Here is an 18381-nt window from a genome sequence, read left to right on the forward strand (position 1 = left end):
TGTAATTGAATGTTTAAATATGCAAATTAGGCATTCTCTAATTACATATGTGCTAATTTGCATATATTAAAACATATTAGATGGGGGGAAAATTACAGAGGGATTTATGGATATCTACTTTTGTTATCCTGTACATCAGAATATACTGTCGATTTTGGAATAAAATGTTATATAAATCAGGCTAGGAAAAATATATTTACAAATCCCTCTGTAAATGTCTTCATAATATAACTAGGTACAAGACTGGAAAGATTGGTGTATATAGGTGCTACTGAAGTGGAGATTTCGGACTTGGAGTATGAGAGAAAAGTCATTTTGAGAAAACGGGCTTTAAAGATTTATATTGTAAAATTCCAGACATTTCTATATGAAAACATTGCTAACAAGCAAAAAAACTGGCCAAGTAACAATGTAGACCATGTCTAGCACATGAACAATGACCACTGAATAAAACAACATTGCCAAATAACACCTTCAACTAACCACAGAGAACCACAAATAACAGACACACAAACTTATCATCAGAACTGCAACTCTAGTCTTCTATGTCCATCGGAACACACAGAACACAAAGTCCACCTATGGTTGAAAGCCTAGCTCTCCATGCCTGCACCATATGTAGGCCCCTCACCCCTCTCTTGCTGATACCTTTTCAGCTTTTTAGCTGTGCTCAGAGTCTTTCTGCAACAGTTTGCACTCTCAGACTGGATGGATTCGGCTTTTGCGATCCTCAGCATGTCTGTTTCCCTGATGGTGGTGACGGTAACGACAGTGCTTTCCAGCCAAAGCTTATCCATAATGGCAAGCATGGCAGAGGCCCCCTCATTAAAAGTTGAAATGGCCATACTTGCTGCTGCCTCAACCCTACTCTTACCCACAAACACTGTTTTTGGACAGCGGGCCCATATGACTATGAGTTGAGGCACTCATTCGCATTTTGAGTGCTGCCATGCTGCATGCGCTGCAGCAGGCTGTCACTTGACATGCGGTGGTACACGGGGATCAACTTCTGGCCCACCTCCCGAGACAAAAAGTTTCCTGCATGGAGCCTGTGGCTCTCTGGAGTTTCTCCATTTTCCTCCACTCTCCTAGCCTGACAAGCCAGACCCACATCCAGATGTTGGGTCTGGGAACTCACCATTGGCAGGGTTCAACCCGGGGGGGCGGGATAAACGGTTGTCTTTCAAATTCCCTCTGCACGCAATAGGATAGCGCTACAACCAGGCAGAGCAACGAAGAAGGTAGCGGAGCTAGTTGATAGATTAAACTTTTGCCGTATCCGGTCGGCAAAACTCCGAACACAGCTTGCTTTTTTAAGAATGACTTCAGTGCCGTTCTTTTCTCAAAGAAAAGCTGAACTCCAAGTCTTCCAGAAGACTGCTGTTCCCATCAGCAGCAGCCATAAGCCCGCCCGCCGACTCTATACACGATGTGATTGGCCTGACCACAGTTTGGTTTTTCCAGCTCGCAAGCCAACGGAGAGTGCCTAGACCCCCCTGGCTGCAAAATAAATTAGCTGCCGCTAGGGTGCTTCTAGATTTCTAGGCTACCGCTCTCCTATACCAACACCAGGACAGGTTGCACCAGGTGTGCAAGGGGACTTCGTCCCAGGACATGCTGTGGAGGAGACCAGCCCAGATCTCATTCTTCATTTTGTCTAGGGAACCCTGGTTATTTAGAATTGCCCCCCTGTAATAATTTTGTAATGTTTTACATGTTTTGGCCGTTCATTTTCCCAGACCCCCCCCAATTTGCGTTCAGCACTTAATTTTCGTAGTGCTGTGCCCATACGCTTATGGGCATGGTTGATGCATTCTAATTTCACTACCTCATGCCCAGGGTATGGGTTGAGGGATACCACCTCCCTGAATGCAGCACTGTCTCCATCTGACAGCATCTGAATATATCTCAGCTGGTGGCGACTCACGGGCCTGGCCCACATCCTCCTTCGCTGCCTCCTGCTCCATAGCCTTGCTTGAGCCCCTACAATTTTGTGCACAGTCATGTGTTTCTCTCCAGGGGTCAGTTCCCTCATCTGTAATCTTTCCTTCATGCCTGGCAGCTTCTTTAAGGGCACACGCATGGCAATAGGAGGATAGAACCTCAAAGTCGATCACCAGTCCCGTAAATATATCGATGCACACCCCGATCCCATAGTGTGATGTGAACCCTCTTTTCTGCCAAGTGCCATCAAAAGACACACTGACTGCATCTGCATCCTCCCTCAGCAACTCTGCCACATCTGCATCAATATCCGCATAGGCCTGCCTGACCTGCTCCCTGGTCCTGTCCAGTGACTCCAGACCCCTCTCCATTTCTGCCGCTAAAATGAAATGTGTATTATATCAATAACTGTTCATTTGGTTTGTTTTTTTATAGATACAGTACACAAAGATCTGTACTGTAAAAGTAAAACTGACCAATACAACATAATTAATGAGATAGCACTTTATTCTATTCTTATAAATCCATCCTTATTCCATTGCCGCTTTACCCCCAGCGGCCCGGTCGTCTTTTATCCCAATGCTGATGCTCTGCATCACGTTGTGTAACACGGCAGCCCGCCAGCCGAGGGCTTTCCCTTTCCTCCTGCTAGATAAGGGATTATCCACGACACCACTGGGTCCCCTTGGAAAACCCAAGCCCTCAATCCCATCCCCGATTCTTTATCATCCCAGCCTCTGGCTCTCCTAGTCAGATGATGTAATAGTCTAGTGGAGAGAGCGCGGGCTCAGAAAATATGCCTCTGTGAGGATGCTTTGCAGATGAGCAGCTGAGGAATATCAGTCAAACATAGTGATCAGTTATCATGCATTAGGGTTGCAACGGTATTAGATTTTTCGCGGTAAGATAAGTCTCTGTGTTACACAATTATTATCATGATGACTGTTTACATGCACATTATATTCCAGGTTTTGCCCTTATTCAGAAAAATACAATGACTCGATATATTGCAATATATTTCGATACTGTGCGTAAGGCGATATATTGGGATTTTTTTTAAGTGTAATTTTAGAACAACTAATATTTAAAAAAAAAAGACATGATGTGCATAAAAGTCAAAGAAGTTTACTTTAGGTAAATAATTCAGTACACAGAAAATCAAACTGCCAGTTTGGGATTGTGGTTCCCAGGTTCTTAGTGAGCTAATGTTTATATGCTGAAGTAGGCCAGAGTTCAGCCATAGCTACGTTGTTAGCTTCTAGCAAAAAGTCAGGCACTGCTAGGCACTGTTAGGCCAGGACACTAGTGGTGCGTCTCAGCATAGCCATCTAGCGGTAGGGGGTTTAAACACAACATATATATATATATATATATTTATATATATATTGCGTTTTGGAAAATCTATACAGTATTGCAAAATAAAATGTGTATATAAAGTGTATAGATTTTTTCTTACACCCCTAATTCCCACTAACTTGTTTACATGGTTAATGAAAGAGAATATAACATTAATATTCCCGTTTACATGCAGCTGTGCAAAAATGGGATTTTTTTTCAAAGTTTTCCACCGGTGCCGGATTTGTTTGACCGTGCGAATACAGCGTCCCTCTTTCATTCCTATAACCACCTTCTTGGAGAGGTCAGCGTTGTTGTAATGATTGTGCATAACCTGTTGATATCCAAGTCTTTCATAATGTTTAAAAGTAGCTGTGTTTTTCTCCTTCTGACCAGAGATGTGGGATTTTCTTTTACGCATGCATCTCTACAATGACCCTTTCAAAGGAATAAAAACAGAAAAAATGCTGTGCAGCTCTATTATATATACATACATTCAGTGGCACTCATAAGTTTATGAACCCATGCTAAAGTTGACTAAAAAGCGGAATAAAAAAATCATCTTTAGGAAATTGATCTTAATGCCTTAATTAAAAAAAATTAGGAAAATCCAACCTTTAAGGACACCAATTTTCTTTGTGAATGAATAATGTATCGTAAATAAATAAATGTTCTTCCTTAAAATACAGGGGGCATAAGTAAGTACACCCCTATGTTAAATTCCCATAGAGGCAGGCAGATGTTTATGTTTAAAGGCCAGTTATTTCATGGATCCAGGATACTATGATCCTGATAAAGTTCCCTTGACCTTTGGAATTAAAATAGCCCCCCTCCCCCACATCATCACATCCCCTTCACCATACCTAGAGATTGGCATGGGGTACTTTTCATAAAATCATCTCTCTATGCAAATCAAACCAGCTATTAGGCTAACTGAAACAAAACCATGCCCTACACACTAGTTCTTCCACAAAATAAGTGGTGGGTTTTTTCCCCATATAACAGAACATTCGATTTTAATTTAGTGCCCAGAGTCAGCAATGAGAGCTGTTGATGCATCACTTGCAAGTTGTCATTTTATTTTGAAAAACAACAACATTGGTGATTTAGAAATGAGGCGTCTTTGAAGCTACTGCTGACAGGAACCCAGCGACCCCGGGTGAGTTCACAGGGACTCTGACACCAGTGCCTGGCCCAGCTTTGAGTTTTTAAGTCACGCCACGCATTTCTGTTTTTTAGCTTTAAAGTTTGGCCAAAGACTTTTAAGATGTTAATTCCCCCTAATTGGAGAAATCTTATTCTCAGCCCCAAGCAGGCCCCTTATTACACAAGCATATGATCTGCACACATGACCCACACACATGGCCTTTTGTACCCCGCTCTTAAAGCCTAGATTAGTTTGATTTGAAGCGTTGCATAAGGGTTAAAGTTAGGCATTGAGTGCAGGGAATTAAACAACTTTGACACAAAAGTTTACGTAAAGTTGTTCCTCTTAGACAAATGTAGCTAAAACTATGTTTATAAGACACAGACAGTCCTGGGAAGTTATCAGGATGACACCCGGCTAAATGCGGAGCAATCCAATCGGGGATCATACTTACTATTAGTCACACTGTCTCCTGCCACTATGTGTGTTTTCTATTCACTTCCTTTAATTTGTGGAGGTAAATAAAGGAAGGACAATGCAAAATGTACAGAGCGAAAATGTTTAAGCTCTGGAAGTGGCAGGTAGCCAGTGGTTTGTGACCTTAAAAACATAGTAAAGGTTTTTTGTTCTCTTTTTTTTTTTGAACATCCTTCTGTTTTTTTTAAAATTATTAGTATCAACCAAATGTCTCTTCCAGTGTCTGTATCCACGTTTAGGTGACAAAATAGTTGATTTTTGTGTTGTTTTAAGCTCAATAAAACGGCATTGGCCAGGTTTTTGTTGGTCAATGGCGCGATCACTTCCTGCTGCCTCAAGATAGCAATACGCCAAGAATGCACCTGAACACACCTCCCTGTAAGACCAGCACGCCCAGGTGCATTTGCTATTTAAACAACGTGGGCGCTGGACGGGAAATTGACAGCTGTGTCGGTCTGAAACTAGCAAAGACACTTACGTCGGGCTTTGTTTTGCGCTGCCCTGCGTCAGTCGGGTTCGTCAAGTGGATAGAAACATGACTCCAATGGGATGATAATGTGGCTCTGTGTCTGCTGGATGTGGAAGAAGGCAATTGCTTAACTTATTTTACGTTATGTGGGGACTTTGTGTCTTTCAGCTTGACGTCTTCATGTCCCTTTGAGGCACAACACTGATTATTGCAGGCATAAAGTTTGATCACTAATCTTGTTCACTGTTTTCTCCTCTCCTCAGCCATCATGTATGTGATGGGAGCACTGGGTCCAGCAGCTGGTTACCTGCTGGGAGGAGTCCTCATCGGCTTTTACGTGGACCCCAAGACTGTGGTCAACATCGATCAAAGCGACCCCCGCTTCATCGGCAACTGGTGAGAACAATCTGGCTGCTTTGGGCCGGTTGAAGTGCATTATCTGCGTAATATTATTAATGTGGGTAATATAACATATATACAAAGACATTCCCTTCGCCAAAAATGAGTATTGGGACTCAGGATACGTTTTGTCGCCGCTTATTTCTGAGAGTGAATCAAAAGTAGACCACATTTTTAATTATACTATGTGCAGGAAACTTGACAAATCAAGAAGCTACCCAGATGCAGCATCACTTTACATACAGTACATCAGATGCATTGTTGCTCCTTAGGTCACCTTTTGGTTTTTGTACATACTGTATACTGCTGCTGTGTTTGAGACGCAGTTAGTTATCTCTTTACAGCTCTCAGTGATTCCATCCTTTAACTGACAGCACAACTAGTGACTCACTAGCTAACCCGGTGGGCTTCCTACATGAATTATAAGTGATGATAGCAGGAAGAGGATGGATGAGTCTACCAGTGAGTTTGCACAAGCCTGGCGACAGTTTTTTATTTGTTTATCTGTGCACAAAAATGAGGCACAGAGATAAAATGATACCAAGTTCAGAACATTTGTTTATGTGTGTGTGACGTCAAAAACTGTAACTGGGAGTACAACGATCTGGTACGAGTTCACGGGTAGTAAGTTACGGGTTTGACTGCCGTTCCAGGGCACTTTCACGGGAAGAAGGTTGTGAAAACACGAGTTACCTGGAATTGCAGCATCAGAAGCTCCACCGCCCAGATTCACGGACAGATAATTGGCCAACACATTCAAACCCTGGGCCCATCTGTGCGCCCATGGGCGTGCTGGTCTTACAGGGAGGTGTGTTCAGGTGCATTCTGGGCGTGCTGGTCTTACAGGGAGGTGTGTTCAGGTGCATTCTGGGCGTATTGCTATCTTGAGGCAGCGGAAAGTGATCGTCCCATTGACCAACAAAAACTTGGTCTAAAGTCAATAACGCAGCATTTCATTGTTATTTTAACAGCAAATTAGTAAAATGCTCCTAGGCTCGTGCACAGCGCGCGCACACTATGCTTGTTACACACACAGGGACGCACAGCAGCACACAGACATACAAAATATTACAAATACAAATGTTATGGTGCAAATCCTCCATCATAATAGCAATGCTCCAAGGTCCAAACGCGCCTGGCTTTTAAAGGGAATGGGAGATGACACTCTTGATTAGTTCATTGCATGTTACACCCAAAAAGCACCTCTGAGTAATGAAGACACAAAGTACAACCCTTTTGAACCATGCGCCCGGCGCACGGACCCTTTTTTCCGCCATTAAACTAGCAAAAGTGGATTTGGACACGCCCTAAACGCACCTGCGCCACGCGCTTCATGCCGTGCGCTTAGATCGTTAAAATAAGGCCCTAAGACTATCAGCTCCACACAACTCTCTCTGTATTTCTCAGTATTACTATTTAGGTTCAGAAAATGTCGACTTTCGGCCTTTCAGTATTTAATTTAAATCTTCCCCCGTCTTGTCTAGGTGGAGCGGGTTCCTGCTGTGTGCCGTGGCCATGCTGCTGGTCATCTTCCCCATGTTCACCTTCCCCAAGAAGCTGCCCCCCCGACACAAGAAGAAGAAGAGGAGGAAAAAGCTGAGCATGGACGACCTGTCCAGCGACGACGACGTCCTCAAGGAGAAGAGCAACAACAAGAGCCAGGCGGTCACCTCGTCCATGGGCTTCGGAAAGGACATCAAAGGTACCGAAAAGAAAACACTGCGACGTGTCGGCGAAGGGCTGCAGATGTCACTTGCGATGTTGGAGGGTCTCTCAGAGTCGTCTGTCTTTCTCCTTTTTAAAATAACAGTGTGTTAAATATGAGTCCAGCCGGTCAACATCTGTCTTAAAAGTTTATTTAATTTGGTAAAAGTGCAGTCACATTCAACAAAACTGCCTTAAATTTGTTTGGGTAATGGTCATTCATGGTTTGATTAAAAAAAACAAAAGCAGAAGTGCATTGATTATCTATCCGTCTATTAATTCTTTCTTTTTATTTAAAGAGCATTGTATGTTTTTATTTGTTCAAACAGAAAGACAAGAAATGTGGGGAAAGAGTGTAGGGAACATGCAGCAAACAGCCGGATCGCCCATAAGCAGCTATTTTGTTATTATATTGTAGTAATGATAGTATAAAAAAAACCATAGACATAGACATTTTCTAGTTTCCAGCTTCTTTAATGTAATTATTGGCTGGTTTCCTCAGTCGTCTCCACCAAGACAGGTTTTTGGACTAATTTTTTAATCAAAGAAATAATCTTGATGTAGATCTTCTGCTCTTTTCTCTTAAAGGTGCAGTAGGTAAGCCTTATAAAACTAACTTTCTGTCATATTTGCTGAAACTGACCCTATGTTCCAGTAGAACTACATGAAGCAGGTCATTTAAATAAAAATCCAGCTCCTCTGGCTCCACCTACAGCCTGTAGTGGGATTTGCAGAAATCCACAGCTCCCTGTTCAGATGCACCAATCAGGGCCAGGGGGGGTGTCTAACTGCGTGTCAATCACTGCTCATGCACACGCATTTATTCTCCCTTGTGGGGGGAGGGGCTTAGGAGACCATTTTGGGCTTTAGCAGAAAGGGGGGAGGGACTGAGAAGTTGTCGATGTTAAATTTTTTTGGCTAAGTCCTGGATCTTCACAATCCTACCTACAGCACCTTTAACATCATTGTTAAGTGTAGAGTGTACTCTTCTCCCATATTTGAGTGGAAATCCACCACACAATGCTTTCATGATTCGGTCAGGACGGAGGGCACTGTCAGGAACAAATAACTTCTTTACAACAAACCCCCAAAAATATCAAACTTTTCTCCCTGTCTGCCCATCTTGTCCTTTTCCTCTTGCAGACCTGCCCAAAGCGGCAGTGAGGATCCTGAGCAACGTGACCTTCTTGTTCGTCAGCCTCTCCTACACGGCTGAAAGCGCCATCGTCACCGCTTTCATCACCTTCATCCCCAAGTTCATCGAGTCTCAGTTTGGCATCCCGGCCTCCAGCGCCAGCATCTACACCGGTGAGCTCGATTACACTTAACATTGTTCTAGGCTTTTACACACCGGGGACGTTTTTTTTCGTGCGATTAATTTGCACGTCAATATATTTTTTTCAAACTTTTTTTGTTTTTTTTGTTGCCTATGTTCCCACATTTCTAAGAATTTATTTTTTTCACTAGGCCCTATGTTCCCACAGTTCCAAGATTTCCTTTTTCATAAATTTGTATCAGATTTGATCCCCTTAACCCTTACCCTGAAAAATGTGGGAGGATAGGGCTTCAATTGAAGGGAAATGTAGGAACACAAGACCTGATTTTGAAAATGTCCTAGAAATGTGGGAACATGGGGCCTAATAGAACATAGGGCTGTGGGAACATAGAGCTGACCCCGTTTGCATTACGAGTACACAGAACGCAATTATTATGCAGCGATAAAGCGGCATCATTTTTTCCCGAAACAAGGTCGATTTCTCTGAGCTTTCGCGACGCGAATAAAGACGTCAACCAATCAGGTTGTGTTGTTTACTGATGAGGATCCTGATGCAACAACACAGAGGCTGCTGTCTGACCCGCAGACTGTACAGACAGCAAACTTTATTACTCCGTTCAACTATGACAAATGCAGTGTTTACCAGAGACTCTCTTTCCGTTCTTACCTTTCACAATAAAAGCCCTAGACATATGCTACACTGTTTCCCAGAGGGAATTAAATTCACCGAGTATTTTGCTGAAAGGAAACTCAATAAAAAGCTCACAGTAGCTTAGTGCTAGCTTCTCCTGCTTCAGGGGGAGACGGGGCTGGAGTCTCCGGAGCTAACGTTATTCCCCGTCACTCCGCTCAGCAGCCGGGGAAACAAGACAGGACACCTCCGGTGGTTTTGAGGAGCTGCAGCGTTCATTTGTGCTCAAACTGCAGACTCTAGCTATTGTACCATCACTTGGTATCTTCACCGCTAAACGTTAACTCTCCTCTGCTCCGATTGCTCTCTCTCATTCGCTCACACTGCATCTCCGGCACTTTCCCTCTCCTTTCAGCAGCGTCCCCAGACCGAACTCAAACTGTCCCTCCGACATGGCAGATGAGCTGGCGCGAATATCCCGGTCGGTATAACGGTCGCAAACTCACACCGCTGCCGGTGTGAAAAGTTTTGATGCGCAATATTCGCTGCCGACTATTCCGCATTTCTCACGTCGCTTATTCGTCACGCCCCCGGTGTGTAACGGCCTTCAAACTGCAAAGTTACCTCCCCCCCCGATCGAAGTTCTGATCCACTCTGAAATCTTTGTCTCCAGTAATCGTGATTTACAAACTTAAATGTGACGTTTCAAAAATAGGATTTTTTTACTCATGAAACTCAAATTGGAGCATCTTAAAGACCGACTTGTTCTTTGCCTTCTTTATGAACGCCCCTTTAATATCTCTACAGCAGCACAGACAGGATGCAGACAGACCAGAATATTCATACAACACACAGGACTTCAATTTTCTGCCTGTTCAGCGCTGCTCTGATATTCCTTATCTGAGCGCAGAGCTGCAAGCCAACACACATTAATAATAAAGAAACTGCTGGCCTTCAAATGAAGGGGGCACCTGGGACACAGAGCACTGAGTGCATTACACACACATTTAGAAACACTAAGACACACACTCGCACAAATACAAGCACTTGATGCACTCTACATACACTCGCAAGCACATGCTTAAAACAGGCCTGTAGCTACAAGCTCACACACAGCACGTTAACAGGTTAAAAGAGGCATATGTAAATATAACTGATAATAGAAAAATAAAATAGCTTTACAACATGCTAGTATTCTAAAATGATAGAAGTTGCATTCAGTTGTTGATTTTGCACATTCCTGCACAAACTGCACAGCTCTTTCATTATAAAAACAGACATATTGTACATATTATTTTCTTATTTTTCTTATGACGCATGACGTTTTCGTTTCAGGTTTGGTTATCCTAATGTTAATTTTAGTAAGTCCAGCGTAGTCCATGTGGCGATGAGGGTTGGGTAGCCTAATGCTTGAAAACAAGTACTGTGTAGCGTTTTCCCACCTTTTTGGAAATCAAGGAACGTTTCTGTTTTTTCCAGGCGGCAGCGCTGAAAGCCAGAGTGAAAAGCCGATCGTCATGGGGGGGGGGGTGTAACACAACATTTGATAACAGCGTTCAGTCTCTCCTGGAAGACAGTCATAGGGCCCTATTTTAACGATCTAAGGGCACGTCGTGAAGCGCGTGGCGCAGGTGCGTTTTAGGGCGTGTCCAAATCCACTTTTGCTAGTTTAACGGCGGAAAAAAGGGTCTGTACGCCGGGCGCATGGTTCAAAAGGGTTGTACTTAGTGTTTTCATTAATTCATAGGTGTGTTTTGGGGCGTAACATGCAATGAACTAATCAAGAGTGTCATCTCCCATTCCCTTTAAAAGCCAGGCGCGTTTGGACCTTGGAGCTTTGCTGTTATGATGGAGGATTTGCACCATGGGCGCACAGATGGGTGCAGGTGCATTTTCTCTTTAAACGACGCGGGTGCTGGACGGTCTTTAAATAGCTAAGACTTTTGCGTCAGGCTTTGCGCCTTACCTTTAAATTCTGACGTCCACACTGCTTGTTTTTTGGCTGCTCATATTATTCTTTGCTTAATGCAAGAGTTAAATCACAAAATAAGACACTCACCTTTTGGAAGAAATGATTTTGATTGCAAAGTGCAGCTCATCATTAGTCACACCCGCTGGTACCATGACTCATCTAAATCTTCCACACAGAAAGCTGTTGCTATTGATAGCTGAAGTTTTTAAACACCGAACAAACACATTTTATCCAACAAAATCTTCATTTGTATATGTTTTGGAAATCTTTTAGTCATACTTGCGATTCTGTCCAAAGACATTCCATCTTGTGAGACTTTTGTTATCAAAAATGTTTTAGTGTTGCATAACTGTCTCAGCTGTAGGTGGAGTGGGCTGAAAGCCTGTGATTAAAGCTGCCAGTCATACATATATTTTCATATTATGCCAGCCTTTTAATGGGTGAAATCAAAATGTTTCTTGAAAACCTGCTCACAGACTTGTAAAGGTCACAGGGTTCCAATTTAATATTAAGTACATTGCCGTTAAGGTTCTGATGTGTATGAAGGGCTTTCCTCGATTTTAAAGAAAGTCTTAGTCGACTAACATTCATACGATTTGGTCGACTAATCGATTAATTGACTTAATCGACAGGAAGGCTGGGTATCGCCAATGATTTCCGTATTCAGTTCAGACATTTTCACACACATTTTTCGATTCTATATCAATCAGGTTAAGGAAATTTCAGTTACAATACCATTTTTGCTTACATATAAAAGAGATTCTCAGAGAACTGATGTAAATTGTACAAGCAAAAACCAACCCTCAAATATGTTAAAGTGCTCATATTATGCTCATTTTCAGGTTCATAATTGTATTTAGAGGTTGTACCAGAATAGGTTTATGTGGCTTAATTTAAAAAAACACCATATTTTTGTTGTACTGCACATTGCTGCAGCTCCTCTTTTCACCCTGTGTGTTGAGCTCTCTGTTTTAGCTCCAGAGTGAGACATCTCACTTCTGTTCCATCTTTGTTGGGAGTCGCACATGCTCAGTAGCTAGGTAAGGACTACTAGCCAGTCAGAAGCAGAGTATGAGGGCGTGCCCTGACAGTACCTAGGTAAGGACTACTAGCCAGTCAGAAGCAGAGTATGAGGGCGTGCCCTGACAGTACCCGAGGTAAGGACTACTAGCCAGTCAGAAGCAGAGTATGAGGCGTGCCCTGACAGTACCTAGGTAAGGACTACTAGCCAGTCAGAAGCAGAGTATGAGGGCGTGCCCTGACAGTACCTAGGTAAGGACTACTAGCCAGTCAGAAGCAGAGTATGAGGGCGTGCCCTGACAGTACCGAGGTAAGGACTACTAGCCAGTCAGAAGCAGAGTATGAGGGCGTGCCCTGACAGTACCTAGGTAAGGACTACTAGCCAGTCAGAAGCAGAGTATGAGGGCGTGTCCCTGACAGTACCTAGGTAAGGACTACTAGCCAGTCAGAAGCAGAGTATGAGGGCGTGTCCCTGACAGTACCTAGGTAAGGACTACTAGCCAGTCAGAAGCAGAGTATGAGGCGTGTCCCTGACAGTACCTAGGTAAGGACTACTAGCCAGTCAGAAGCAGAGTATGAGGGCGTGCCCTGACAGTACCTAGGTAAGGACTACTAGCCAGTCAGAAGCAGAGTATGAGGGCGTGCCCTGACAGTACCTAGGTAAGGACTACTAGCCAGTCAGAAGCAGAGTATGAGGGCGTGCCATGCTAGCAGCTAGGCGAGCATTATAACGTGTGTTCCAAAGTGACCACGTTTGTCTCTGAAGTAAAGGCTGGACTACAACAGAGCTGTTTGGAGCAGTTTGTGAACAGTGTTTTCTGTTGGAGATGGTAAGTCCCTTTGGGGGGGACTTTGGGCTTTTTCACTTTGTAAACCTATAACGTGCACAAAAAGATATATAACACAATAAAGGAAAGGGGAAAAGCCATAATATGAGCACTTTAATGTTTACATTAGGAATTGGCTCCCAAAAAGTGGGTCAATTCACTGCATCTATGGTGAAAAGGCAGATATTAAAAGATTGATTTCTGGATTTTCCTAATCGATATCCGTTCACTCAAACAAAGATCGCTTTTAATCCGTTTTTTTAACCCAGCTCTAATCGACAGATCTGTGCGCTTCGAGAGGTCGTTCAGACCAGATAATCGCAGTCTATTTACCCTCTTAAAACTGAGTTTCTCCACGAAGAAACATGCAAAGCACCACTTTAAATTGTGTGTTTACCAGAGATGTGCTCATAAGTTTCTTGGAAATAAGACATTCAGCATGACTAAGCCCAATGACTAAGAACAAAACTACCAATTAATCGACTAACCGTCTATTCCCTCGGCAGAAGAAGTATGATGTTGGAAATAATTTTTGCCCCCTGGCTTGTTAAGTATCCTGTCCCTGGACTATGTACCAATAGCAGGAGGCCATGCTCCACCTTTGCGCCTTGGTACATAATAATTAGTTTCATTAAATTAGAGGTCTAATGACGCATCTGTCTCATCAGATTGGCATCTCTTTTGATTGGACACCGCTTACCCAGTCTGACTTTACCTGGAAAGACAGATTAGTCACTTTTCATTTAGCCGCGGAGTTGCTACATTTAATTAATTCAACCTTTCCTTTGCTTGTCCGTTTACATTACACCACAACCTCACGGACAGAAAGCACAACCAAGTTTTAATTGGTTTGGAAACCAAAATTACATTTTTCAAATGTTACTAATGTCTGTAGCCTCTCCTTAGGAGAATTGCACCAATTCGCTACCTTTTTATCAACATTTAACCTACAGTTGAACATTTATTTTAGAAAATAAGCAGTTAATCCAATATTGTATATTTTGAAAATGTCAGGAACCAGAATTTGCTTGAGGAAAACTGTTTGAATACACTGTGTATTAGTAATGGCAGTGAAACTCCAGACTGGATTGATAATGGCAGTAAACACTGATTTGCACAGGAAAGAACATTATTTAACACCTACCAGAGGCTCCACTCCCTTCAAGGCCACCCACACTAAAAATGTGCACTGTCATGGTAATGTAAGGCAGCTCGGCCGCTACATTTTCTTTAGGTCTTGTTGTTGAAGAGATAGTGAAGACTGCGAAAACCAGTTATACAATTTACAGATGATTCAATTTGTTGAGCTTGAAAGTAAACTATGACTTAGAAAATCTGTAGAAGAGTAATAAACTCTTCTACAGTATTTTTAAAAGTGTTTTGACACTTGGTAAAAATAATTATAGTGTCAACAAACCACACACAGAGAGCGAAAGGTAATGTGCGAAGCCTGACATGCGCCGGATGTCCGGCTTTATCCTGGAAATGTACTTCTGTAGATCCAGACTACTACTGCTCCAAAATTACAAGATGGAAGCTCTACTGCTGTAGATTGGGGTGCTGTTAAGTTATATTATATTGTGTTTTACTGAGAGGTGTTTTACATATTTTGTCCATCCCATTTATGTCAATGAGGGTAGACTAAATATTATAAAGATGGCATACACATGACTGTATGTGACATTGTCATAGAGAATGGAAAGAGATTGCGTCTTTAAAGCAGCATTAATTGATTTCTGTCCACAAGGGGGCAGAAGAAAACAGCTCGATAATAGAGATGCGACTATCATAAACTAGTAGTTATGGCTACACATCCAGCAGACTAAGAGAAACATTATCTTTTCATTTGGATATGTGTCTCTGTCCACTTGATGAATGTAACTCAATATTCACTCTTGTAGCTCGGGTTTGGTCTCCACCAGCTCCTACGAAAAAAGATGTCTCTTTAGCTGCTAAATGCTCCATTATTTTGTTACCTAACTTTGTTGGTCTGCTGTTTGGTGCTGGGTAGGTAATGTACAGTGGGGTTATCAGAAATTATTTCCTGAAAACAACTGCCTGCTGCTAGATAAAAATGCCCTAAAACTGTGAGCTGAAAGGCAAAAAAAAAAAGTTGTTGGAGCTGCAGAGTTGGGTCAAGTTTTCTGTGCGTTTGTCAGTGTGAATGACATCAAAGTCATTTAAACTAAAGGAAGTTTTTCCTCGCCACTGCCAAATGCTTGCTTTTGGGGGGAATTGTTGGGGTTTCTGTAAATCATAGAGTATGGTCTAGACCTGCTTCTACATCATCATTTTCCGGTTTTATCTTACTAGACTTGCCGTGAGATGCTTTGAATAAAGACAGTATGTTATTTCCCTTGCAGCATATGAATAAGAGAGTTATCTAAATTTCTAAAATGCACCTTTCTCTCCCCCCCAGGTGTGATTATTGTGCCGAGCGCCGGCGTGGGCATCGTCTTGGGCGGCTACATCATTAAGAAGCTGAAGCTGGGAGCTCGCGAGTCGGCCAAGCTGGCTATGATCTGCAGCGGAGTCTCCCTGCTCTGCTTCTCCACGCTGTTTATCGTGGGCTGCGAGAGCATCAACCTGGGAGGAATCAACATCCCCTACACCACCGGGTGAGTGAGGAGGGGAAACTGTGAGCGGGAAGTTCGGGGTGGGGGGAGTGGTGGGTTGTCATGCATCACTGCTGACAAGGAAGAACCACGTCAGTGCAGCGTCAAGGCTGTTCTGTCTTCTCTGAATCAAAAAATTTCATATTGAGTGTGCGTTTTCCACAGTGATGTGGCTGTGGAGGACAGAGGGAGGCAGCCAAAACAAGGATAGAGGAGAGAAGGAGATAAACAGATGCGGAGGAAGCATTACAAAGATAAACACCCACAGAGAATTATGAAAGAGGCTGATAGAGAGAGGCCAGCTAGAGAGAGAGAGGTAGCCTTAGTGACCATTGTAACGTAACGTCATCTCAACACATGAATAGTACGTTTCTCCCTCTCTCACTCTTTTGTCTGCCTTATTCTCTGTCTTTGTACAAGCCTGTTACATTGATCCACTTAAACACACTCCTGTTGTTTAAACTAGAGATGGCCCGATACTATTTTTTGCTTCCTGATACCTGAACTTGCGTATCGGCCGATACCGAGTACTGATCCGATACCAGTGTTTCATATATTTTATTATGTTTTGACAACTGTATACTACTATCCCTGTATGGAAGTGATATTATTGTCTTTGTTGTCGGTCTGGCTCAGGTTAAACTCTTTGTGAAACATGAACGCCCCAGAACTTTCTTTTATTATGCAGTTCAGTTATAACGGAAAAATAACATAAATAAACTACTTTAACGTAGATTTTCTTTAGGGCTTTATTACATGGTATCGGATCGGTGCATTAACTCCAGTACTTCCTGATACCGATAGGCAGTATCGGAACATCTCTAGTTTAAACCTGATGGATGTCCTCTCTCAAAGCCGCAAACATCTTCCCCAACTCATTAAGATAAAGGTCGTGAATATTGCTGGGTTTCTGATATGTGTTATTAGTCTTGTTTATGTACTCTTAGATCAGGTATTAGAAAACCTTTCCTACTTTAGACTATATTTTATTAAGTATCATAGTGGTATTGATACAAAAAGTAAGGTGTTTTGGTTTCTGATTTAAAACATTTAAAAAAAAATACCCAGTCTTTGTGTTGAATGCAGATTCCCAGAGTTTAGTTTTTAGGTAACGTTAGTCTACTGTTAGGTAGTAGCTGGCTTTAACACGATCAACAGGTTGAACGCTAAATGGTCTAACGTGTGGCTGTATTTCACTAGAAAGGATTCCAACACTTGGACGTTCAACTGTCTGCAGCTAAAGACACCGTGGCCATATTCAAGTCAGAGTTGTTAGAGAAACAACACCGTCGGGACTTTATGGTGTGTTCAATGCACCTCCAGAAACTCAGGGCCCTATCTTGCACCCGGCGCAGCGCAGCACAATGCCCGGCACAAGTGTCTTTGCTAGTTTAAGACCGACGCAGTTGTCAATTTCCCGTCCAGCGCCTGCATCGTTTAAATAGCAAATGCACCTGCGCCGTGTGTTCATCTGTAGCCCATTCTGGGCGTGCTGGTCTTACAGGGAGGTGTGTTCAGGTGCATTCTTGGCGTATTGCTATCTTGAGGCAGCGGGAAGTGATCGCGCCATTGACCAACAAAAACCTGGTCTAAAGTCAATAGCGCAGCATTTCATTGTTATTTTAACAGAGCAATAGTAAAATGCTCCTAGGCTCGTGCACAACGCGTGCACACTGTGCTTGTTACACACACTCTGATTGGTTTATTGCGTGTTACGCCGAAACAACACACCTATGAATTAATGAAGACCTAAGTACAACACCATGCGCCCGGCGCACGGACCCTTTTTTCCGCCGTCAAACTAGCCAAAGTGGATTTGGACACGCCCTGAACGCACCTGCGCCATGCGCTTCACGCCGTGCCCTTAGATCGTTAAAATAGTACCCTTCTGCCATCTAGTGGTTCTTCTTTTTGTTGTTTAACGGCAATTGACTGGTGAAATAAGTTATTATTACATTTTAAATGAATTATTTAAATGTGACCAAATGGCCTTAACCATAAACAAGCTGTTCTTTAATGCCGTTTTATGCTCTTTTTAGTTTCTCCGTTAAGGCACCAGCAAAGTTTAAAAGTATCGTTTAACCAACAGTATCAGAAAAAACCCAAGCGAAATACAACCCTAAAAATGAGTAATCAATTAATCAAGAAAATAAGCTACAGATTTATAACAAAAATAATTTTTAGGTGCAACCCTAAAAGTCGAAGTCTTTTTTCCACATTTTCCTGCCACTTAGTTCTTTGTCATGTTTCGGTGTCATAGATTTTGATCCGGACAGAAAAGGCAAACAGATAATCCACTACAACAAAACTATCATTGACTTTTTGGCATAAATACATAGAAGCAGTTTTCACCGTGGTCAGCCATTAACATCCATTACTAACAGATTTATGATGTCTAAACTTAGACATTTTTTTAATCACCTCCCTCGGGGGTCATTCCTCTCAAGTCGTGTTTTAATCCCAGGAGGAAATGGGGTCTTTAAAAGCTTTCCCTTGTACCCGAGACGGCCGTTTGCAGACTGCAGTTTGTGTGACGGAGTCAGTGGTAGTTGTTGTTGCCCCGTC

At 42.7% G+C, this 18381-nt stretch overlaps 1 protein-coding gene across 3 annotated transcripts in view; it reads left to right on the top strand.

Annotated features, from left to right (window-relative positions):
- The window catches only part of LOC144527151 (solute carrier organic anion transporter family member 5A1-like), a 48961-nt gene that overhangs the window by 14545 nt on the left and 16035 nt on the right, over nt 1-18381 (top strand). For all 3 annotated transcript variants that reach the window (XM_078265057.1, XM_078265058.1, XM_078265056.1), the window contains exons 3-6: nt 5636-5768; nt 7256-7473; nt 8619-8783; nt 15621-15819. In XM_078265057.1, coding sequence (XP_078121183.1) covers nt 5636-5768; nt 7256-7473; nt 8619-8783; nt 15621-15819 — 715 coding nt within the window. The remainder of the gene's footprint in view (nt 1-5635; nt 5769-7255; nt 7474-8618; nt 8784-15620; nt 15820-18381) is intronic.

The sequence above is a fragment of the Sander vitreus genome, chromosome 12 (assembly GCF_031162955.1).
Source record: "Sander vitreus isolate 19-12246 chromosome 12, sanVit1, whole genome shotgun sequence".
Classification (NCBI taxonomy): Eukaryota; Metazoa; Chordata; class Actinopteri; order Perciformes; family Percidae; genus Sander; species Sander vitreus.